The sequence below is a fragment of the Heloderma suspectum genome, chromosome 4 (assembly GCF_057233095.1).
Source record: "Heloderma suspectum isolate Gila_16-S chromosome 4, 16-S_ref, whole genome shotgun sequence".
NCBI lineage: Eukaryota > Metazoa > Chordata > Lepidosauria > Squamata > Helodermatidae > Heloderma > Heloderma suspectum.
Window position 1 is genome coordinate 133,236,789 of NC_139461.1, and position 24,579 is coordinate 133,261,367.

The 24,579-nt window shown below is 45.0% G+C and overlaps 1 protein-coding gene across 3 annotated transcripts in view; it reads right to left on the minus strand.

Moving 5' to 3' along the window:
* The window catches only part of TRIO (trio Rho guanine nucleotide exchange factor), a 339,772-nt gene extending 315,436 nt beyond the window's left edge, over positions 1 to 24,336 (minus strand). The window contains exon 1 of one of the 3 annotated variants that reach the window (XM_084850577.1): positions 24,248 to 24,336. Coding sequence is in view for 1 of the 3 variants with exons in the window: in XM_084850575.1 (XP_084706701.1) it covers positions 3,333 to 3,438 (106 nt within the window). In the remaining 2 variants the exon portion in view is untranslated. Of the gene's footprint in view, positions 1 to 3,332; positions 3,510 to 24,148 lie in introns of those variants that run through there. The other 2 variants (XM_084850576.1, XM_084850575.1) reach the window with 2 other exon arrangements.
* Positions 24,337 to 24,579: the final 243 nt, after the last annotated feature.

Below are 24,579 nucleotides of genomic sequence, written 5' to 3' on the forward strand. Positions count from 1 at the left end.
GATGTCTGCTGTGAAGAGGTCTTTCCTGCACAAACACTTATTATTTTAATGCCTTTCCCAGCATATAACCAATGACTGACACAAAAAGCCATCTCACAGATTTTGAAACCTGTTTTGAAACCATTATTTAGGTGGAATTATTAAATCTAATCTCTGAAGAGAGAAAAAAAAACTCACATTGTCTGGACTGCCCAAATCAGTGTGTCTCTGCATGCCTGGTTTAAGGTGATTCTGAAGAGAAGCAATTGTCAACAATTGTTTCCTGTGTTTTTGCAGCCTTTCAAATATTCCTGTGTTGTCACTACCAATATTCTCATTTAGGCTTTTACTGCAACCATTCCCATGGGCTCAGTGGGTAACAGTGACATTGAGTCAGAAACCAAATAAAACCTGAAGTAGAACCACCACTGCATAATATGCTTTCAACCAGACTTGCAAAAAGTCCCTTAACTGAGTTGCCTCTTTTCAGGCCTCAAACAGCTAAAACAGGATCTTGCGGACATGCAAGCTACTAAAATTCTTATGAGCTAGTATGTTTTGCGAACATATCTGTAAGCCTGTTTTAAATGAAAGCCAACATATACTGGCCTACACCAACTCCTACATAACGTCTTGTCTTACAATTGGCACATGTCTGAACAGTGTCGGTACGCAGCCCAGAACAAAGCCGGCTATTCCAGACAAAATAGTACCAACCTTGATCAGGGTGCAAGCATTATTTGTACAAGCTATCAACCCTCCCCCCAAATCAATTTTTTGATTTGAAAATGAAAATTCCCACAAAATCAAAGTGCACTGCGAGCACTGTGCTGTGTGATTGTAGGCTAGAATAGGGTACCCCTGGGCCTCAGTATTACAAGGCCCTGTCCATGGCAGGCATATCAAATAGTATTATGGATTTCTGAGGAACATGATCCATGCAGCCTATCGTGGGAGACTGTTTCATAGAATGAAAACATAGCTCAGAAGAAAGTTGGCCACCTGTCTACACAGCCACCATCAGATTTTTCCCAGACGAGAGTACTTTGAGTTGAGAGGCTTCTGATCACATTGTATACAAGTCCCCCTACCATAACCCTCTCCCAGGGGCACCAAATTATTGGCAGTTTTCATGCTTCTCTTCTCCATATCCCCCCACAACCACCACCACCTCCCAATTCTTTGTCAAGGAGAGCACAAGCAGCCAAACCAATACGTATTCCGAGCAATCCAGGTCTATCCGGATCCCCTCTACACCACATTACTAACAGAGACGAATGTACAGACCTAACTCAGGCACCCCTTCATTTTTCCAGCGATGAGTCTGCATTTCTTCCCCCACCCCTCCCCAGGTCTCACTAGGCTCAGTCCTTTTAAAGGCATTCAGATGAAGCAAGCCGTCCAGCTGGCTGCCCTCGCTCCCCTCCTTGAAAGGATGATGAGCAGCAGCCTATAACACTGAGGAGCAGAAGGAACCAAAAAACACTAGCAGGAGGGAGGGAAGTCCAAAGAGAGATCTTCCATCTCTGCTACTGGCCAAAGAGGTGGTCACAAGGAAACTCAGTAGGTCACAGGGGGCTTCCTGTTGGGCTTCCCCTTCCCTGGCAGCAGACACAGCAGGCAAGCGCTAGTAAGGACAGTCCTATCTCCTCTCCCCCACCCCCCAATCCGCAAATATCTCTCACCTCCTGAATTCAGAGCAGGATTCGTTGCTTTGCTCTGATTTGTCCAAGAGCACAACTGAATCACTCCTTTGCTGCAGACTGTATTGGCTCATCATCTCAAGGCATCAAAGAGGTGGTGGTGACTTCCATTTATATCCCAACAACCTCCCCCTAGGGCCCCCCCCCCACACTTTTCAAGGGGAGAGAGCCTTTGCAGCTCAGCTGTGCAAGCTAGGGACACACAAGCCCTGCTTGTCCATTTACACTGGGTGCAAAGCAATCCATACAAACCCTTCCTTCCTCCCCACACCCAGCACAGTTTTAAGGCATTTCACTCACATATGTTCCTCTAGGGCACAAGTATTGAGCTCACTGGGAAGACTGGGACTGGGCAATTTTACACACACACACACACACACACAACAGGCATCCGTCCAGTGACACAGAAGTTACCCGTTTCACTTGTAGGTTTTGGGGAAAGGGTCTGTTTTAGATGAATCTATGCCCTTCTCCTCCTTATCCATTTTGCCTTCCATTTGCAGCCCTTACCCCCATCAACAAGCATGTAAAAACAACACAGTTTTACCACCACCACTGTAATAGGATACAAGGAGGCTACCACAACAGCTGGAGTGACCATGTAAGGGAAGGCTCCTGGCATTTCCCTTGTGTTGCCGCTTACTATGCAAGATGCATGTGCTCTTTGCCAACAGGCCTCCTAGAACCTGCCTTACAAGCACCAAAACACAAAGACACTTACAGTGCAGCCCTACACATGTTAACTCAGAACCAAGTTCATTGACTTCCCAGATAAGTGGGTATAGGACTGCAGCGCCAATGTCCACCTATCACACCAGATTCATACTAAGGCTTTCAAAATCCATACAAAGGAGGCCAATTATATTTGTAGCCACCTGTTTCATATATTTGTACTCCATAAATGTATCAGATCCCAAAATGCCGCCAGGCAGGCGGGGGACAGAAGGCTTCTATATTTTAACAGAAGGAAAAAATAAATAAGTCAGGCCACAATAAAGGCTACCGAACAGTGCTCTCTCCCCCACCCCCGGAGACCGGAACAAGAGGAAATGGTTTCGTTGCCATCCCTTGCATGCAACAACTAAGGTGACCAGAAACTGTGACAAAGGCTGTGGATTATGACATCGAGGTACACACTGTGGGGTACAGTACGCCTTTTATACTCTCCTCGGCTGACTCATTTAGTAAGAAGTGGGACCTGGCCTTTACCGACTACCACAGGGTACCAGAGCTAGTTAAAGATGAACTCGGGGGGGGGGGGGGGCTCTCTCTTCATCTCCATCAGCTTCGGCTACTAGCCATGGAAAAGGCACCATAAAGTGCACACAGATACACGCATGGTTTCTTGTCTGGGGTCTCCCGAACACTCCTCCCATTCGACACATGGCCACAACACTGGTTGTGCTTCCTAAGCACCCAGGCATGGGAAACCACAACTCCCTTTGCTCCTAGATACAGACATTTAGCGCATCCGCGATTCAGAGGGCACAAAACCCACGGCCCGGCTGTCTGGGAAGAGAGATGAGGAAGGAAAATAGAATAAGATCTCCCCCCGCTTTCCCCCCTCCAAGTCCTTCGAAAAGCATTTTCTCTCTCTTCTCTCCCCCCCGCCCAAGTTCGCGTTTTCCCTCGGCGAAAAGGAGAGCTCACCCGATCGGAAGAAAGCCGCGATGTCTGCGGAATCCTTGGCAGCGTCCTCCGCCCCTTCCCCGGCTGCGTTGCCGCTGGTGGAGGAGGCGGTCGTGGAGCCGCTCATGGCTGCTAGATGCGGTCGGTGGCTCCTCCGGACCCGATCCCACTGCCACCGCCACTCTGATCAGCCTCTCTGACTGGATCCTGACAGCAGCAGGATTGGGGGGGGGGTCTAAAATTTTGCCACCGGGTCTCCGGCGTCACCTTCTAGCAAAAAACCTGCAAGAAATCCATCCAGAGACACGATGGTGGTGGTGATGATGGTGGTGCAAAGCGGGGCGGCGGAGATGGGGGGGGGGGGAGGAGAAAAGAAAAGGGCGGCTGGTTGGTTGGGTGGCTCGATTCGATTGCACAGGCAGCAGCAATGACTGTAATAATAGATGGAGGACACGATTGAAGGTGTGCGCGCAGAGATCACAGCTCTAGGAGAGACCCCGGCAGCCCCTCCAGAGAGGCAGGGTGTGCAGCGCATGCATAAGTAATGGATGCATGCGGGAGCAAAAAAAGCAGAGACAATTGCAGGAGGGGGAAGGGAGGGCGCATGGATGGAGATGGGAGGAGGGGGCTGCAATCAGGGCAGCAGCAGGAAGCCGGGGGGAGGGGGGAAAGGATGGAAGCAGGCGGCGGGCAAGCGGGAGGAAGGGTGTTGCAGGCTTTGGGGAGCCAGGCAGGCGCGGCTGCATTAACAACAGTGCCCTGGACGGGTGCAAAAGCCGCCCCGCTCCTCCATCTTGCTCGCAATTGCAAAGGTGGGTGGGAACAGGGAAGGAAGGAAGGGAGTCAATTCCCCGCCCCGGGAAGCCAGGGGAAAAGAAAGAGAGAGGGAGCGAGAGAGCAGCGTCGGGGCGGGAGGGGGGCGAGGCGGGCGCTCGGGACGCTCCGGGCGACTCCGTCCGCGCTCGGCAGCTTCCACAGGAAGAGGCTGTCACGAGCACTGATTGGAGCACAGAGCTAAAGAAAAGAGCCTCTTCCCATTGGCCGGGGCCACATTATAGGCAGCCGCCGGAGCCCAAGCAGGGAATCCCCTTTAATCCACGAATGCTTGCCTGTGTATGTTATGCGCCGTGGTGGCTGAGGGGAGCAAAGAGCGCCCTCTCCCCGGCGGAGGTCGTTACAAGGCGTGGTTCCCCCGAAGAAGCAGACCGTAGCCCGGGCGGTAAAGTGCCCTCCCGCGCATTAAAGAAGTAATTCACCTGAAGCTCGTGGGAAGAAAACCCTAGCCGTGGGGAGGAGGCAGTGCGGCGGCATGCTCTCCAGTCTAACCTTTCATTGATTTTATTGGCATGAGCTACGTTTGAGCTGAGAATGGAAGATTCAAGATGCAAAGGTTATCAATATTCACCGAGCTAAATCTATGGGGATAGGGTTATTTGGACAGGTACACGTCCTATACATGTCTACTTGCAAGTAAGCCCCACCGAGCTCAATGGGACTTGCTCCCAGCCAGGTAAGCGACTAGGAGTGCAGCTTTACGGTCCTGCGAGATTGCTGTCCAAGCTACCCCTGCAACATTTTCAGATCCTTTCACTGAAATTATTTTCGCGATTCACCCTCCGCTTTCCAGAACAGAGGTCTCTTTAATCTTCCTTCATTTTTGGAGCTGTAAAATGTGTACTATTTTGTTGGTGTTTTTTTTCTTTCTTCTGACGTTAATTCGTTCTGTTGCATGTAGGGAACCAGACCATATGGCAGCATTTCTCTAGTTTTATTTGTCGATGATCTCATGCGACATTAAGAGGAAATTTGAGTGTAGCTACGGAGAGAGATGTATAACAGACTTTCAGCAGCTCCTCGTTCTGTGAATTTTGTTTTCTAAAAAAAACAGCCCAAAACGAATGCAGTATTGAACTCACCGGCTGCTTTTGCTCCCGCTATGTTCCTGATTTAAGAACTTTCCAAATGGGATGACGATACACCAGCTTGCCAAAGAACTTTGTAAAATAATAAATAACATTGGGGGACATCATCTTGCAGTTTTAGAACTTTCCTGCCATGTTACAACAGTTTGCTCATTTGTTCAATATTGATTTGGGTGTCATGCTTTTAATATGTTGTCTACATACACTCACTGGTGTAATGGTAAATTTTGAACTGCAGGCACTCTCATCATAACAGCCCCCAACCCACCTCCACTCCCACCCCCCAAGGAGAGGCCAGAAATGCAGGCAGCTGTGTTCATCCATATAAAAAACCCAGCTATAGCAGTTTTTGTCTCCTCAAGGAGCAGGCAATATCTTATCTTGTATGCTACACCCATTTAAAAGTAGAGAGCTTTTTCCTCCCCCAGTTAAGCTCACACTAGAACAATAACACTTCAAAAATAAATCTCCATAGACAGATTTGTATCTTGTCTCTATTGTGCACATAGCTGCATCTGTGCCATACTCAGAGGCTTGGTTTTTAGAGACGTGTGGCGAGGAACTAAAACTCAACAAATGGCAGGCCTCACTAAGATGTATAACAGAAGTTCCCAAAACGCAAAATAGGGAGAGTTACCAAGTTGATAAATGGGGAACTCTACTTGGGCAGCTGCCAAGCCCCCCTGCTGATGCCTGCCCTGGGTCCTCTGTAATAATAGTAATAATTCCTGTTCTGGCCCCCTGAGCAGTGCCAGGTGACTGGATTTCGCCAAATTTTTAATTTCCCACAATGCTGGGGAACATGGGCAGGCGGGTGCTGTTGTACTCATGCCTGCTTGTAGGTTTCCCGTGGGGCAGCTGATCAGCCAGAACAGAATGCTAGACTAGATGGATCCTTGGTCTGATCCAGCATGGCTTTCCAGATGTTCTTATGTTCTCATAACCTAGTGTCGCTCAGGGGCATTTATTTTATTTATTTATTTATTTAAAACATTTCTTGGCCGCCTTTCAGGGTAGAAGCCCCCCCAAGATGGCTTACAACAATAAAATAAATAAAAACAGTTAAAATATTAAAAGTGATAAAAACATAAGAACAATAAAAGCAACAGTAAAAGCCAACAATACAACCAGCAGCAATGTTAACAGCAGTACCAGCAACAATAGCTGTCATATCAATAGAAGGCCAAGGTAAAATAATATGTTTCCAAGGCCTTCTTAAAAGTCTGCAATGACGGAGCAGGGAGGACCTCCAATGGCAGCTTGTTCCAAAGGTGTGGGGCCACTGCAGAGAAGGCCCCCTCACATGTGGTCACCCACCTGACTGCTCTCACGGGTGGGTAAATGAGAAGGGCCTCTCTTTTTGATCCTAAAGTGTGGGCAGGCTGATATGGGTGAAGGCAGTCCTTCAAGTAACTTGGTCTCAAACTGTTTACGGCTTTAGAAATCAAAACCAGCACTTTGAATTGGGTTCAGAAATGCACCAGTAACCACTGCAGCTAGCGCAGTATAGGCGTTATATGATCAAATCACCTCGCCCCCACATGATACTCAGGTGGTCGGATTCTGCACAAGCTGGAGTTTCTGAACCATCTTCAAAGGCAGCCCCACATATAGCACATTACAGTAGTGCAGCCTGGACATGACTAGTGCATGGATAACTGAGGCAAGGTCCGTCCTTTCCAGATAGGGCTGCTGTTGGCATACCAACCTAAGATGGTAAAAGGCACTCCTGGACACTGTAGCCAGCTGGGTTTCCCCAGTTAGCTCAGAGTCCAGGAGGACTCCCAGACTGCACACTTGGTCTTTCAGGGGGAGTGCAACCCCATCTAAGACCAGTTGTAAACCTCCATCCGAAGTAGTTGGTTTCTCAACCCACAGTACCTCCGTCTTGTCTGTTTCAGCTTGTTCACCTTCACCCATCCCAAGACAGCCTCCAGACACAGGTTCAGGAGTTCCACAGCATTTCTGGGATGTGCAGATGGAAATGAGAGGTAGAGCTGAGTATCATCCGTATGCTGATGACATTTCAGCCCAAACCTCCTGATGACTTCCCCCAGTGGTTTCATATGGATGTTAAAAAGCATGGGGGACAAGAAAGAGCCTTAAAGCACCCCAAAGGCTAATGGCCATGGGATGGAACTGAAGTCCCCAGCATCACCTTCTGAGACCGCTCCCCCAGAAACGATTGGAACCACATTAAAACTGTGCCTCCCAATCCAGATAAACGATCCAGAAGGTTACCATGGTTAATGGTATCAAAAGCCGCTGAGAGGTCCAGAAGAACCAACAGGGTTGCACTCCCCCATCCATTCCCCGGCGTAAGTCATCAACCAGGATGACCAAGGTTGTTTCCATCACATAACCTGGCCTGAAACCTGATTGGAATGGATTGGAATAATCAATTTCATCCAGAACAGCTTGGAGTTGTGAGGCTACCACATGCTCCAGCACCTTGCTCAAGAATGGCAAATTTGACAAAGGGCGGTAATTATCTAGAACCATAGGGTCTAAATTTGTTCAGCAAGGGCCTCACCACAGCTTCTTTCAAAGCTGCATGGACCTTGCCATCCCTCAAGGAAGAATTTACCACCTCCACGGTCCAGATATCCAGCCCAGCTCTGGCAGATTTCACAAGCCAGGATGGGCAAGGATCTAAAGGGCAAGTAGTAGGCCTCAAGCCTCCAAGCAGTTTGTCCACATCCTCAGGTTGCACAAGCCAAAAGGTATCCATAACATGACTAGATGGTGCACCAGCCTCGTCCATATCATTGTCTGTCGAAACAATGTCATCCAAGTCAGCGCGAATACGAGCAATTTTATCTGCAAAGTGTCTGGCAAATTGTTCACAGCGGGCCTTTGAGGGTTTGAGTTCTTGTGTTCCACCAAAGAGGCTGCATGAAAGAGCTCCGCTGGACAACACTGAGCAGATGCAATGGTGGCAGAGAAGTCGGATTTCTTCACCACCATCACCGCCACAGAATAAGCTTGCAAGTGGATTCTTACCTGTGTTTGATCATATTCGTTCTGAGTTTTCTGCCATTTGCTCTCTAATTGTTGACGCAGTTGTTTCATCACCTTCAGCTCCTCAGAACACCAAGGAGCTAACAGTGCTACAACTAGGTTGAGGACATTTGGGAGCTATCGTATCAATTTTGTTGTTCAGTCGTTAAGTTGTGTTCGACTCTTCGTGACCCCATGGACCATAGCATGCCAGGCCTTCCTGTCCTCCGCTTTCTCCCGGAGTGTGCTCAAATTCATGTTCATTGCATTAGTGATGCTATCTAGCCATCTCATCCTCTGCCGTCCCCTTCTCCTTTTGCCTTCGATCTTTCCCAGCATCAGGGTCTTTTCCAGTGACTTTTCCCTTCTCATTAGGTGGCCAAAATATTTGAGCTTCAGCTTCAGTATCTGTCCTTCCAATGAGCAGCCAGGGTTGATTTCCTTTAGGATTGACTGATTTGACCTCCTTGCAGTCCAGGGGACTCGTAAGAGTCTTCTCCAGCACCACAGTTCGAAAGCATCAATTCTTCGGCGCTCAGCCTTCCTTATAGTCCAGCTCTCACAGCCATACGTTACTACTGGGAAAACCATAGCTTTGATTATACAGACCTTTGTCAGCAAGGTGATGTCTCTGCTTCTTACTGTGCTGTCTAGGTGCGCCATAGCTTTCCTCCCAAGGAGCAAGCGTCTTTTAATTTCATGGCTACAGTTACCATCCGTGGTGATCATGGAGCCCAAGAAAATAGCATCTGTCACTGCTTCCATTTCTTCCCCTTCTATATGCCAGGAAGTGATGGGGCCAGATGCCATGATCTTCTTTTTTTAATGTTGAGTTTCAAACCAGCTTTTGCACTCTCTACTTTCACCCTCAACAAGAGGCTCTTTAGATCCTCTTCGCTTTCTGCCATTAGGGTGGTATCGACTGCGTATCTGAGGTTGTTGATAATTCTCCTGGCAATCTTAATTCCGACCTGTGATTCATCCAACCTGGTGTTTCTCATGATGTACTCTGCATATAAGTTAAATAAGCAAGGTGACAATATACAGCCTTATTGTACTCCTTTCCCAATTTGGTTGTTCCATGTCCGGTTCTCACTGTTGCTTCTTGACCCTCGTACAGGTTTCTCAGGAGACAGGTAAGGTGGTCTGGTACTCCCGTCTCTTTAAGAATTTGCCACAGTTTGTTGTGATCCACACAATCAAAGGCTTTAGCATAGTCAATGAAGCAGAAATAGTCGTTTTTTCTGGAATTCTCTTGCTTTCTCCATGATCCAGCGAATGTTGGCGATTTGAACTCTAGTTCCTCTGCCTCTTCGAAACCCTGCTTGTACTTCCGGTAATTCTCAGTTCACATACTGCCTAGCTTGTAGGATTTTGAGCATAACCTTGGTGGCATGTGAAATGAGCGCAATTGTACAGTAGTTTGAACACTCTTTGGTATTGCCCTTCTTTGGAACTGGAAAACTGACCTTTTGGAAAACTGACCTTTTCCAGTCTTGTGGCCACTGTTGAGTGTTTCAAATTTGTTGGCATATTGAGTGCAGCACTTTAACAGCATCATCTTTTAGGATTTTAAATAGCTCAGCTGGAATACTGTCATCTCCGCTAGCTTTGTTGTTAGTAATGCTTCCTAAGGCCCATTTGACTTCACTCTCTAGGATGTCCGGCTCAAGTTCAGTGACTGCACTATCATGGCTATCAGGGACATTCAGATCTTTCCTGTATAGTTCTTCTATGTATTCTTTCCACCTCTTCTTAATCTCATCCACTTTTGTAAGGTCCCTGCCTTCTTTGCCCTTTATCATGCCTGTCTTTGCACAAAACGTTCCCTTGAGATCTCCGATTTTCTTGAAGAGATCTCTAGTCTTTCCCATTCTGTTGTTTTCCTCGATTTCTTTGCATTGTTCATTTAAGAAGGCCTTCTTGTCTCTCCTTGTTATTCTCTGGAAATCTGCATTCATTTGGGTATATCTTCCCCTTTCTCCCTTATTTTTTGCTTCCCTTCTTTCCTCAGCTACTTGTAAAGCCTCATCAGACAGCCACTTTGCTTTCTTGCATTTCTTTTCCTTTGGGATGGATTGAGTTGCTGCCTCCTGAACAATGTTACGGACCTCTGTCCATAATTCCTCAGGCACTCTGTCTATCAGGTCTAAATCCCTTAAATCTATTCCTCACCTCCACTGTATATTCATAAGGGATATGATTTAGGTCATACCTGAACAGTTTAGTGGTTTTCCCTACGTTCTTCAATTTAAGTTGAAATTTTGCAAGAAGCAGCTCATGATCTGAGCCACAGTCAGCTCCAGGTCTTGTTTTTACTGACTGTATAGAACTTCTCCATCTTTGGCTGCAAAGTACATCATCAATCTGATTTCGATATTGACCATCTGGTGATGTCTATGTGTAGAGTCGCCTCTTGTGCTGTTGGAAAAGAGTGTTTGCTATGATCAGCGTGTTCTCTTGGCAAAACTCTATTAGCCTTTGTCCTGCTTCATTTTGTACACCAAGGCCATGCTTGCCTGTTATCCCGGTGATTTCTTGACTTCCTACTTTAGCATTCCAATCCCCTATGATGAAGAGGACATCTTTTTTTGGTGTTAGTTCTAGAAGGTGTTGTAGGTCTTCATAGAACCGCTCAACCTCAGCTTCTTCGGCCTCAGTGGTTGGGGCATAGACTTGAATTACTGTGATGTTGAATGGTTTGCCTTGGATTCATACTGAGATCATTCTGTCGTTTTTGAGATTGTACCCCAGTACTGCTTTTCCCACCCTTTTGTTGACTATAATGCTACTCCATTTCTTCTAAGGGATTCTTGCCCACAGTAGTAGATATAATGGTCACCTGAATTAAATTCGCCGGTGCTTGTCCATTTTTGTTCGCTGATTCCCAAGATGTCGATGTTCAATCTTGCCATCTCATGTTTGACCACCTCCAGCTTACCTTGATTCATTGATCTGACATTCCAGGTTCCTAAACAATATTGTTCTTTACAGCATCGGACTTTCTTTTCACCACCAGACACATCCATAGCTGAGTGTCCTTTTGGCTTTGGCCCAGCCACTTCACTCTTTCTGGCGCGACTTGGAAATTCCCTCTGCTGTTCCCCAGTAGTATATTGGACACCTTCCGACCTAAGGGGCTCATCTTCCGGCGTCATCTCTTTTAGCCTTGTGATACGTTCCATGGGGTTTTCTTGGCGAGAATACTGGAGTGGGTTGCCATTTCCTTCTCCAGTGGACCACATTTTGTCAGAACTCTCCTCCATGACCTGTCCATCTTGGGTGGCCCTGCATGGCATAGCTTATGGCTTCACTGAGTTACGCAAGCCCCTTCGCCACAACAAGGCAGTGAGCCTGGGTCATCCCCTCATTCCAAGCGGTGACCAGGACCTCAGCAGGGAAATAAAAAGGGTGGCTAGACCCAATTAGCCAGCTCTGCTTGGAGCACTGCCACCATAGCCAGGAAAGCCCACCAAGACACACTGACAGAGGCGGGCATCTATTAGAGTACAGTTTGCCCAGGGCCCCTCAGACTGGTACTACCCATCGTTTCCCATTAAGGGAGAATCCTTAGGACAACCTTCCCCAACCTGGTGACATTTTGGACTTCAACTCCCATCAGCCCTAGCCAGCATAGCCAATGCTCAGGAATGCTGAGCTGTAGTCCAAATCATCAAGGGGCACCAGGTTGGGGTAAGCTGCCTTAAAACCTTAGAGTTAAATGACATGTGCTCACTCTGCAGGGCCGTAGCAATATACATGTTATGTTCATGGATATCTGTTAACAATCCCTAACAAAGATGGGGAAAGGTCAGCCTGGATCAGAGGTGGGGAACCTGTGGCTTTCCAGATGTTGCTGGGCTACAACTACTACCTTCCCTAACCATTGGCCATGCTGGCTGATGAGTGTTTGAGTCCAACAACATCTGGCCAGCCTCAAGCTGTTCACTAGCCTAGATTCTGAGCATATCAGAAAAATCTGGCTGCTGAGCTGTAGGCACTCAAAAGTAAATACGTGCAAGTCTCAAAATGAAATGGTCAGAATATGAACTTGCACACATGCTATGTGCTGTGGTCTGTCTCCTGCCCTGCGTATGTGTAGGAAATCCATAGTAAGAGGCCTGAAAAGGGTCCACGTTTGGGCATTTAATGCTCCATAGCGGTTTTTAGGAAACATCCTTTGTCCCATCCGTAAGTAGGCCGTAATACGTAATTCAATCCCCATTTACCTCCGTGGATATTTTATTTAGTTATGTATTTATTTCTATACTGCCCAATAGCCAAAGCTCTCTGGACGGTTCACAAAAATTAAAACCGCAAAGCACCGCATAAAACAATATAAAATATGAAAACTTAAAACCACAATATAACAGTCCAACCAGAATAAAACCTGGCAGCAATGTAGAGATTTAAAATACCAAAGCTAAAAGATTAGGAAGCTAAAATGCTAAAATACTACAAGAATTAAAAGGTCTTCTTGCACTGGAAGGAGTACAGCGTAGGTGCCAGGAGAACCTCTCTAGGGAGCTCATTCCACAGCCAGAGTGCCACAGCAGAAAAGGCCCTCTTCCTGGTAGCCTCCCACCTCACTTCCTTTAGCAGGGGCTCAGTGACAAGGGCCACTGAGGATGACCTTAGGGTCCAGGCAGGCATATATGGGGGGAGGCAATCCTTCAGATAACCTGGCCCCAAGCTGTTTAAGGCTTTGAATGTTAATACCAACATCTTGAATTGGACCTGGACATGGACTGGCAGCCAGTGCAGCTGGAAAAGTACTGGTGTAATGTGATCTTGCTGGCCAGTCCCTGTTAACAATCTTGCTGCCCTGTTTTGGACCAGCTGAAGTTTCCGGACCGTTTTCAAAGGCAGCCCCACATATAATGCATTGCAGTAATCCAGATGAGAGGTTATCAGAGCATGGATACCTGTAGCTAGGCTATCTCTGTCCAGATAAGGGCATAGCTGGTATACCTAAGCTGATAAAAAGTGCTCCATGCCACCAAGTTCAACTGTGCCTCAACTGACAGTTCTGGGTCCAAGAGCACCTCCAAACTATGAAACTGATCCTTTAGGGGGAGTGCAACCCCTCCAGAACGGGTTGAATGTCACCTAGCCGGGCAGACGAATCATCCACCTACAGTACATACAGTACCTCAATCTTATCTGGATTGAGTCTCAGTTTCTTGGCCCTCATCCAGTCCATTACCATGGCCAGGCACTGATTCAGAACAGCCACTGCCTCACCTGGGTTTGATGAGAAAGACAGGTAGAGCTGGGTGTCATCCGCAGATTGATGGTACCTCAGCCCACACCTCCAGATAACTTCCCCCAGTGGTTTCATGCAGATGTTGAACAGCATAGGGGACAAAACAGCTCTGTAGAATCCCATGGCATAATTGCCAAGGCACAGAGCAATAATTTCCCAGCACCACCTTCTGGCATCGGCCATCCAAGTAGGAGCAGAACCACTGCAGTGCAGTGCCTCCAACTCCCAACCCGGACAACCTATCCAGAAAGATACCATGGTCAATGGTATTGAAAGCTGCTGAGAGTTCCAGGAAAATCAACAGGTTGCACTCCCCCTGTCCCTCTCCTGGCTGAGGTCATCCCACAGGGCGACCAAGGCAGTTTCCACAACCAGGCCTGAAGCCCGACTGAAATGGATCTAGATATTCTTGAGATTTGTAAAGTTCAGTGTTGGAAACAAAACTGCTTCTGTCTTTCTCTGTAGTCTGTGTTGACCATTAAAGCAGATGTTGCCCTGGCCACCACACTGAAGGTAGATAATTTGGCATAGGCGTGCTGTTAGAGAAGAGCAACGGGGGAGAATGTGCCAGCATGCACCAGAATAAATTATGGAATTAAAAGGATAGGAAAGTAACTTTGTATGCAGTACCAGTTTGGGCAAAAATAATTTAATACTTCACCAGTAAAAAAGGACAAATGGAATGATGATACCAATTTTCATCCATTTCCTGCCTGGTAGTTCATGATCTCCAAGTCCAAGTTTTCCTGACAGAACATTCTTAATAACTGAATTGCGAATAGAAGTAATTTCTCTTATTTGCAAAGTAGAATACTTAATGACTGTGACAATGTTCACAAGCAGGCAGCAATAAACAGTGAGTCCCACCGAGATCAGTATTAAGGCTGGTGCAGTATTACACTCATAATTGTGTGAATAACTAGATGGCCTAATCTGTAGATAATGCCAGCGTGTCCAAGCAGAATGAGGGCTGATTTACACTTCATACAGCAATCTTGTTTGTCTCATGCATGCTGGTGTTTCTTGCCACAAACAGCCTTGTGTGGTGTAGTGGTTGAACTAGAGAGACCCAGTTTCAAATCCCCGCTCAGCCATAAAGCTCACCGAGGGCACAATCCTAAGCATGATTAGATAGAAAAAAGTCCTTCAACTCCCAGCATTCCATAGGTAGCATGGCTAGCTGGGGAATGCTGGGAGTTGTAGGTCTTTTTTTCCCATGGACAATGACAATGTTGTTTATCACATTTGTCTCCCACCCTTCCTCCAAGGACCTAATGTGGGTTTTTGTGATTTTATTCTCATAACAAGCCTGTGCAGTTAAGCTGAGAGATGGAGACTGGTCCAAGGTCGCACAGTAAGTAGGATAAAGGCGCAATCCTATGTGTGTTTAGACAGAAAATAATCCTTCAACTCCCAGCATTCTCCAGGCAGCATGGCTGGCTGGAGAATGCTGGGAGCTGTAGGTCTTTTTTTCTGTCTTAACATGCATAGGATTGCACCCTGAGTGACCTTGGGCCAGTCACTATCTCTCAGCCTAAGCTACCTCACAAGGATGTTGTGAGGGTAAAATGAGGGTGGTGTGAGAGAACTTCATATGCTGCCTTGATCTCCTTGAAGGAAAGGCAGAATGTAAATGTGAGAAATAACTAAATGTAAAGCGTGAACAAGAGATGTCGAACACCCTGTGTACATGGTTTAGGCAACCACCACCAAATCACAGGTACACAGGCTGCTCTATTTATTTGTGATGAGAAATTCCAGTTTACATGATACAAACAATATTGCTGTGTAATCAGAAGCTGCTTTGGAGCACACCATGAGAGCATCTCCATACTGGGTGAATGAGCAAACAATGAACATATGAGGTGGCCATCTTAAATAGGACAGCAGCGATACATTCTCATCTTAATTGCTGCATCTTTAATGGGCAAGGTATAGCAGAGCTGGAGACAGCACAGGAAAGGTTCAACTAATTTAACCAGAGAAGGAAATCACCTTCTGTTTAAAGACATGAATAATTTGGGTTTTCCAGCTGTGCAGCTCAGAAGTAGCATAACATCTGGTTGCTTACAATTTTGAAAAATCACAGCTATCACTAAGTTCCCACTGTTCATACTTGTGAAGAAAAACTTGAACAGTTATGCTAAGGATTTATCTTCCATAAAGCCACTGAAGCAACTAATATTAAGTTAGCTGTACGGTAGTCTAATATTTGGCCATTCCAGAGGCAAGTCTGATTATAGTAACATGGTAAAGTGAACACATAGTCAACAGCTTTTCCCTGTTTGTCCCAAGCAGAGGTGTCCTGCATGTGAATATGGATTTTCCATTTATTTGTCATGGCTAATAACAAAAGGATAGAGCTAGCCCCCGTGAACGTGACTGTTCCTTTGTTAAACAGCCATCACCACATCTTCTGAATTCAGTACTAGAGCAAATATAGTGAGACATTTTGAATGTTATGATTATGTCCAGTTTTGATGAAAATCAATGGTTTTTAGGATTTAATATGGATTTCAGGTAAATATATTTTTCAGCTCTGTGGATGAAGTTTTTTTCATCTGTGTTTTCCATATAGCTACCCGAAGCATGCTGTGTTTAATGGAGTCACTGTTCTGGAGATGGCTGCTCTGTGGGCAATTAATTCTGTTGTATTGGGAGAATCTGAATGATCCTCCAAGGCAAAGATATGGCCAAAAGATTTGTCCTCAGAGAAGAATGACTGGAGACAAGGCCAGAGCAGTGAATCATATAGATACAAAATGGGCAGCCCACTCTATGGGTGGGTACTTTAGCTCACATGAGAGTAATTTTTAATGGATTTGTTTTTTATGGCACTGTATTGTGCCCCAGCCCACAGTGTGGGAATTACTGGCATAAATTGTTCTTGCACTGACTGTTTGCAGTCTTGCTTTCCTATTCTTTGCTGATATTTTCTTTAGCATGCAGGAAAGCATTATACATGTAAAGTTTTCTCTTAACAAGTTATAGCATTTCCTGGATGCAGGAAAGAAGCCTGCAGAACAAGTTTCTTTACCTCTGCTAACTTGTTCAGGTAAAAAGAAAAAAAAGCCTGTACAGGCAGGTTTTGCTGGGCCTTCCCTGGGAGAACCAGAACAGTAAGCAATGCTACGCTGTCGAGTGATAGAAAAGAAGGTTTGGGAATGCCAAATATTGAGCTGTACTTCATGAATGGTTTAAAGAGCCTCTTGTTGAGGGTGAAAGAGGAGAGTGCAAAAGCTGGTTTGAAACTCAACATTAAAAAAACTAAGATCATGGCATCTGGCCCCATCACTTCCTGGCATATAGAAGGGGAAGAAATGGAAGCAGTGACAGATTTTACTTTCTTGGACTCCAAGATCACCGCAGACGGTGACTGTAGCCATGAAATTAAAAGACGCTTGCTCCTTGGGAGGAAAGCTATGGCCAACCTAGACAGCATAGTAAGAAGCAGAGACATCACCTTGCCGACAAAGGTCCGTCTAATCAAAGCTATGGTTTTCCCAGTAGTAACGTATGGCTGTGAGAGCTGGACTATAAGGAAGGCTGAGCGCCGAAGAATTGATGCTTTCGAACTGTGGTGCTGGAGAAGACTCTTACGAGTCCCCTGGACTGCAAGGAGGTCAAATCAGTCCATCCTAAAGGAAATCAACCCTGAGTGCTCATTGGAAGGACAGATAATGAAGCTGAAGCTCCAATATTTTGGCCACCTAATGCGAAGAGAAAACTCCCTGGAAAAGACCCTGATGCTGGGAAAGACTGAAGGCAAAAGGAGAAGGGGACGGCAGAGGATGAGATGGCTAGATAGCATCACGGATGCAATGAATATGAACTTGAGCACGCTCCGGGAGAGAGTGCAGGACAGGAAGGCCTGGCGTGCTATGGTCCATGGGGTCACGAAGAGTCGGACACGACTGAACGACTGAACAACAACAACATGCAAAAGTCTGGTGTAGAAAATGAGTAGTCTTAAGAGTTCTGTTAATTTACAAACCTTACTGTGAACCAACTGGAACGTGTATTTGGAATTGTTATGAATTGGGGGGTGGGGAGACCTACTGGTGGATCTCCTTCTTTAGAAGGGTTCCCCTGAAAAAGAGTTTTGATAGGCTGCCATCAGTCGAGTTAAACCTCCTGATACACCCTAATCCAGCAGCTTGGAGACTTCCTAAGATCTTCTGCAAAGAACACCTCCCTTCAGCCCAGCTCTGGGAAAACATAAAAAGGAAGGTGCTTTGGAGTTACAAGCCCAGACAGAACTTAATAAAACCATATCCCTCTCCAGACATTAAGCTTGAACAGGCTCTGCACACTGCCCCGCTCCCTACATCCTGTGTGTATCGGCCCACCAACTCAGTTCCCAAGCATGCCATGTTGTGAGGCAAGTTCTGAAGAGGGGCACCTGTGAAACGCAAGTAGAATTCTGTGCCTGACTGAGGACCCCAAATGCAAATTGAATTCCTCCTCGGACCTGAGGGGCCGAGGGCAAGACTGCACTGGACACAGAAAGCAGGGCCAGCCTGGATTGTCTTGTGCCCCTACTTGCGCATTAATGTACCGCTTTCAGGCTTAACGCCGGAATAGGGCACCTGTGAAATATCCTAAGAACACAAGGGGTAGCATAGCAACTGTGCTGTCTTGCACATGGGGAAGGTTTTAAAGAGAAATTCCCTTTTTAAAACAATGCAGCCTAATATATAAAAATAAGTCAGTCTAAGTCCATCTAATCTAGGTAGTAGATTTTTACCTGCTTAGGTAGAATCTTGGATTTCAGAACATATGCAGAGTTCCTTGAAAAGAGGATAGTTTGACAGAGAGCATCTTTGAATTCCTGATTCGATGTTTCCAGGAAGACAGAGCCTTCTATATTTATGGGAATCTGAGACCAATAAAAGCTGGCTCCTTAGTGGAGGCAGACTGTTGTTTTATCCTATTGTGAGGCAAGGTCCACTTCTGATGACAGTAGTCTAACTAGTCAATCAGAAAATAATTTAGAGGATGTTTTCACCCGCTTAAGAACTCTCTACTTACATTGTAAAAGAGCTAGCCAGTTCTAAGTAGCTAAGTAGGATTGTGAAAGAGACCTTAATTTCTGGATGTATATTTAGATACAAAATTCAAGCAATATGCTTATTCAGGGTTCACTGCAGAGATACAGAATCCCAGACATTTTACATGGCACAGTTGAGCTACATCAGAATACAGGAGTTCATCACATCAGTACTGAAAATGAACACCCCTGGTTAGTATTTGGTAAACGTTTGGGATAAATATAGAGACATAAGTAGCCCATCTAAGGGTGCAATCCTATACATGTTTAGACAGAAAAAAAGTCCTTCAGCTCCCAGCATTCTCCAGCCAGCCTGGCTGGAGAATGCTGGGAGTTGAAGGACTTTTTTTCTGTCTAAACATGCATAGGATTGCACCCTAAATTTGTAATTGCTGCTGTGCTGTTATACGCAAGATAGATTTTAATCCCAATAGTGAGGTTTCTTTGTGGAGAAAATACTATTTTTTATACATATGAAGATCTCAAAGGGCATTATATTAAGATAGTAAATGTATAATGAATAATCAGTTACCTAAATGGTTTGAATTTTTACAAATCTACATATATGTTAGAAAATTAATTGAACAAGACTACTAGTTAAGGATCCTAACTTCATTGATTTTTTTCATATTACAACTTAAAAATCTGGTTTCTACAATATATAAGATCCTGCTAGACTTCCATTGTAAGATTAACCCTTTTATATGATCAGTTGGAGGCAAGACCTTAGGACACTTATACATCTTGAAATATCTAGAAATAGCGTAACTATTATGTGCCAATTTAAGAGAAAATAATTGCTTAAGTGTATGTCAAGATAGTATATTACACCTAAACAAAACAAAAAAACACATATAACTACGTAAGATAAACTGATACACACAATCTAATATGACTGAATTGCCCAAAGGAAAAATGCAGTTATTTTTAAATGCGGTGAACCTGTCCATCAGCAAAGACATTCTGGCATAAGACTAATACCACAATTGAAAAGATATATGGCAGTATCCAACGGAGCTCTTATGCCCACATCGATTCTGTTGTGGCCTGCCAATTCCTTCCAACAAATGGCACCCACCACTTGCGGAACAGAGATTTAGCGCTTCGGTGGCCACCGGAGATGGGCAAAAATGCTCGTTTCTGGAACAGGCAAGTTAGCGGAGCTTGCACAAGAGAGCTCCACTGACCTGTCACGATCCAGAAATTAGTTTTTCCACTCATTTCAGGGATTCTTCTAGGAAATGTTAAATCTCCACTGCGCAAGCGGTGGGTCCTGCGTGCACCACAGAAGTGGTGGGACACACTGCTTGTGTAACAGAATTGGCAGAGCACAACAGAATTGGCGAGAGCATAAGCACACCACTGGATACTGCCCACTGTTTTCACTGTCAGTCCCATAATGGATGTTATACAGCCGGAAAAGGTGTAGAAAAGACGAACCAAAATGTTCAAGGGTTTCCCTACTGTTGCAGAACCCAGAGTCAGAGAGACCACGGAGTGAAGGAAAAAGAGATTCTTTATTTAACGCGCGGGCTTAAGGCTGGAATCGTTTCCAAAGAGCCAGAAGCCCTGATTTACATTAGCACATTGGTTTTATAGACATTGTGACACATATGAAATGGCTCCTCCTCTCCCTCCCGCATGGGGTTGCAATCCTCAACATTTTTTCTCTTAGCACTATTGTTTATAATACAAGAACTGGGTTATAGGGTAGCCATGATAAGGAGAGAACAGAAGAGAACAGCAGAGAACAAGATATACAATTGTATGACCTTTGACAAGATAAGGAATTCCTGTGTCTCGTCAGCTTACAACAATATATTCAAGGGAGAAAGAGCTCAGCAAGAACATGAAGCATGAGACTGCATGAGGCTACTTAGTCTGACCCCCGATATGGCTGCTACATTCCCCCCTTAAATGCATAATTTCATTACAATTATAGCATTTTTGATAACCATACAAAGCTTTTTGTGACATACATATTACTTAGCCTCTTGTTGGGCTATTAGAGCATAGAGGGCAGCAGTTTTACTAGCTGAGACATAAAACAGATTGGTTAAACAGCGCATAAGACAAGGAACGCAGAGACATAACAGAACTTTTATGAACAATACTGGTAGAATTAGGATGAACAATGCTTTTAAGCCAGCTAAGATCTGGAAGCCAAGGGGTTAACTAATTGAGCTAATTGTTTTGTCTTATTGTTTTGTTAGCTACTATATTGTGCAGCTTGTTGATCTGTTCATCTACAGCATTGCCATTATCAGTTAAGTTAAAACAACAGAGCTTTTGGTGTGTCTCACAACTTAAATGATGAAGAAGGAAGAGGTAATCTATACCAGCTCTGTTTTCTAGAACTGCACCTTTTAGATCACGCAACTCTTTATTTAACAATGACAATGCTCGTGAGGTGGCATTTATGCTTTTGGCTAAGCTGCAAGCTAACCAGTTGTTCTTTAGACCATTAGCCAAGGCTAAACCTGGAACCCCAACTAGTGACATTGCTAAGGCCAATTTTTCTGAGTCAGAATATAACTGCACATGACTATTACAATTTTTAGTTAGTTGGAGTGCTCGAGGCTGCCGTTGACGGATTTTTTCAGGCTACAGGGGAAGAATTGGCACCAGTTCAATTGGCGGCTGAGGCAACATGGGTGGTTATCAGACAAGTTGGCAGGAATCAATGACCAAGTGCGGGAATTACATGTCTAAAACCATCCATGAGGCAAAAGTATGTGGGCATCATTAAAAGATATGTTTTGAATTTTATTACAGTGGAAGGGGGCCAGGGATAGCTTTGTATTTTCTGGAAAAATTTTTGACAATTAAGCATTTGTGCACACGTAGCATTTGTTTCAGCAATGATGGGGGTGCGTAGAGTGAACTCTGTAGGGGGTAGGATCTTTGCAACCACGCCCCAATTAGCATTTTGGGAATAAGTTAAACTTACACCATAAACTCTTAACATGGTATCTTTTTGAATTTTCCCAGGATGTCTACAGACAGTTATTAGGCAAGAGCTAATAAGCCTGTTTGCAGGTATACCTCTTGGCAAACAAAAATGTTTTACTCTTGTGATGTTAGCCAGGTGAAGCCAGTAATTATCAGCAAATCACTGGGACAAACTTCTTTTTCCAGGGGCAGACCCCCCTTTTTGCACCTTATTAAGGAAACACAATGCAACACTACTAACACTACAACACGCATGTTTGATCTTCTTTGGGATCTGACCGTACGCTGGGCAGCTATTCACCTGGCAAGCTGCAGTAGGGTCTAGTCCCCTTCTTCAATTCTCCAGTTGCAGGTCTGACCGTACGCAGGGGGACAGTTTCCCGGTGTGTCCACAGTAAGGTCTAGCCTGAGTCTTCTTACTGCTTTTTCAGAATGATTTTTAAAGGATTTTCAGGATTTCTGTTTACAGTCTACTCTCCCCCTCTCGCTCTCTTGACTCGTGTCCAGTGTATCCAGGGTTTAACTCCAGCTGCTTTCATAGCTGTGGGGGTGGAAAGTATGACAGTTCTGAGTTCTTTCCATCTGGGAGTCAAAGGGTTATTTTTCCCTCTTTAACTCATACTTTAACTCTTGGTTGGAAAGGATGAACTTCTGTGATGGGAATGACTTATTTTCTAAGACAAAGCGACGCTGGGCTTGAAGAACTTTGTTTAGTGTTTGGACTTCTTGTTGCTTGCTTTTGATGCTGCTCCAGTGTCAATTATGAAGTCAATGTCACGGCCCCTCTCAAGCTGTCTCCCTCTTCGCCCATTCTGGCCCCTTTGGTTTTCTCCTTTGTGTATTTGATTTATTTTATTTGGGCATTCATGCCACTAATGTCCATCTTGTCCACACTGGGCACACTGGTTCTTTTTTAAGAATCTTCTGCCTCTGCTGGGTCTTCTTCTTTTTTCTTTCGTTTACGTCTTCTTGGGCCTCTGGGTCGAGGGGGGTGTACTGGCGATAGGCATTTGAAAGACGCTCCAAGTACGCTCTGGGGCCTTGGTGGCACCTTGCAGCACTTTAGACACTTTGGTCATATTAACTGACTTCTTCATACCTGCTTTCATGGCTTTTAACAGCAGGGTTTGATACTGGGTGAGGCACTCTAGCCCCACTTGTGTTTTGGGATTCCAGCAGGGGGGGGTTACTTACAAGGAGACTTTATTGGGTAACTTACAGCACACAGGCGTACTTAATTTTTGGATCAGACAGCTTCTCTGAACCACGAGCTATTGCACTAAATGGGTTTTTATACTATACATGTTACCCATGAGGCAGCACAACACTAGCAAGCATTTTCAGCATAGGCTAGAAGTGCTTGGTTCTCAGGCACAGCTTCCTGTAAACAACTTCGCTTCCCAAAGTGCTTGATAACACTTTTTATTTATTAGTATGGGAAGACAAATTTTTTCTCTTTTTTTTGCTTTCTTTTTCTTTGCTGATCTGCCTGTATTGCAGATCATGTTTCAAACTTTTTATATAAAACTTTCTGCTCCATGCACCAGCCTTGTCTCTTTATTTGTCTTTTTCAAGTTAAACTTACTTAAACTTTTCTGCCTTACACTAGTCCCAATGACACACATTTGGGATAGGCTCTTCTTCTCCTTCTAGTTAGATTTTCTTTATCTTAAAGAACTATTACATTATTGTGGCTACTTTACCCCAGGTAATAAGCTCCAGGCACAATCAGCTGCTTTTAATTTATCCTGGGGGCAACTATGGCCACGCTTCTTTTTTTACAAATGTTTTTTCTTTGCCTTTTGCCTTTTCTTTTTCTCTCTTCTCTATCTGTCTTCTACTTTCTCTATTCTTTCTTTTCTACTTGCTTTTGTCTTTTCTCTTCGTTATCCATTGGGAACCACACTTAGTATCATTTGGAGTTGCAACTAACACTAATCTGCAAATATCACATATATTTTATGATATTTAAGAAATCATAAAATATATACAACAAACTTTTTCTGCAATTTAACACAATGAATGGAAAACACTTCTTGCATGGTAAGGCATGATGGAGCAGATCCAGCAATTATACTGCTCTTCTGGCTGAAAGCTCAGGGCTCATTAAAATCAAGGGACGGGCATACCCACACACGCAGAGTTCTAGGTCACCATTTTTGCATCGGCAACTCTATGCTGCATGAGTTCTGGCAGAAGGAAATCTAAAAGTTATAGATCAAACTCAGCCTGCTGTACACTGAGCTGACTACAAACATAGACACACGGTCCACAGCGATGAGAGTTCAAGTTTATCAAAAGCTTCATAGCACTGTCCATGGCAAGTTTGTGACAATTTAAAATTTTAGTTCATGTGCAGAGTGTCTCTAAAAAGCCCAGACATTGATGGAAGCAAACAGAGACGGCTCTGGGCAATGAAGATGTGATGTTTCCAGCAAAGGCTCTCTACTTTTGCATGAGTTTAAAAAGGGAAAGTGTGGCCCTACACCCCTTCTGACAGACAAGGGCCTTTAACTTTTTAGCAAGGCTTCTGTTTAAACAGAGCGGCACAGCTCAGCTCTCTAGCCATGATGCTTTAACTTGGGCAACTCCTCTGTAAATTTTATTTTACTTCTGTCAGGTTCTCACAGACATTTTAAAAACTTACTCTTTTTTTTTCTCTTCTAACCTGGTACACGAAAGCACTGAAACACTGAGTGCCGAAACTCAGGACGCTGGGGGGTGATGGGCATCGCCTTATACTTGCATTTTTCAGGCAGCCATTAATCTTCGGGGAGGCAAGGCGGTGGGGTGATTTGCAGGACTTCAAAGGCAAGCTTCTCAGTTTGTTTGTATTTGTAAATCCCAAGCTCAAAACAGGACACGATGAGGTACAGGGCCACCAAATTCTTGCTTTGGCACGGGCAACAAATAACTCGGGTCAGCTTTCTTCACTGGGGTCTCAAACAGGAAAACAGTCTTAATTTAAAGTTGTAACATCACTGACAGCGTCAGCCAGCCAGCTACACAGATCTCATTGTTTTTTAAGACAGTTGCTCCAATATTTTCTTTTCTTCTCAATCAGGTTGGGTCTCCCAG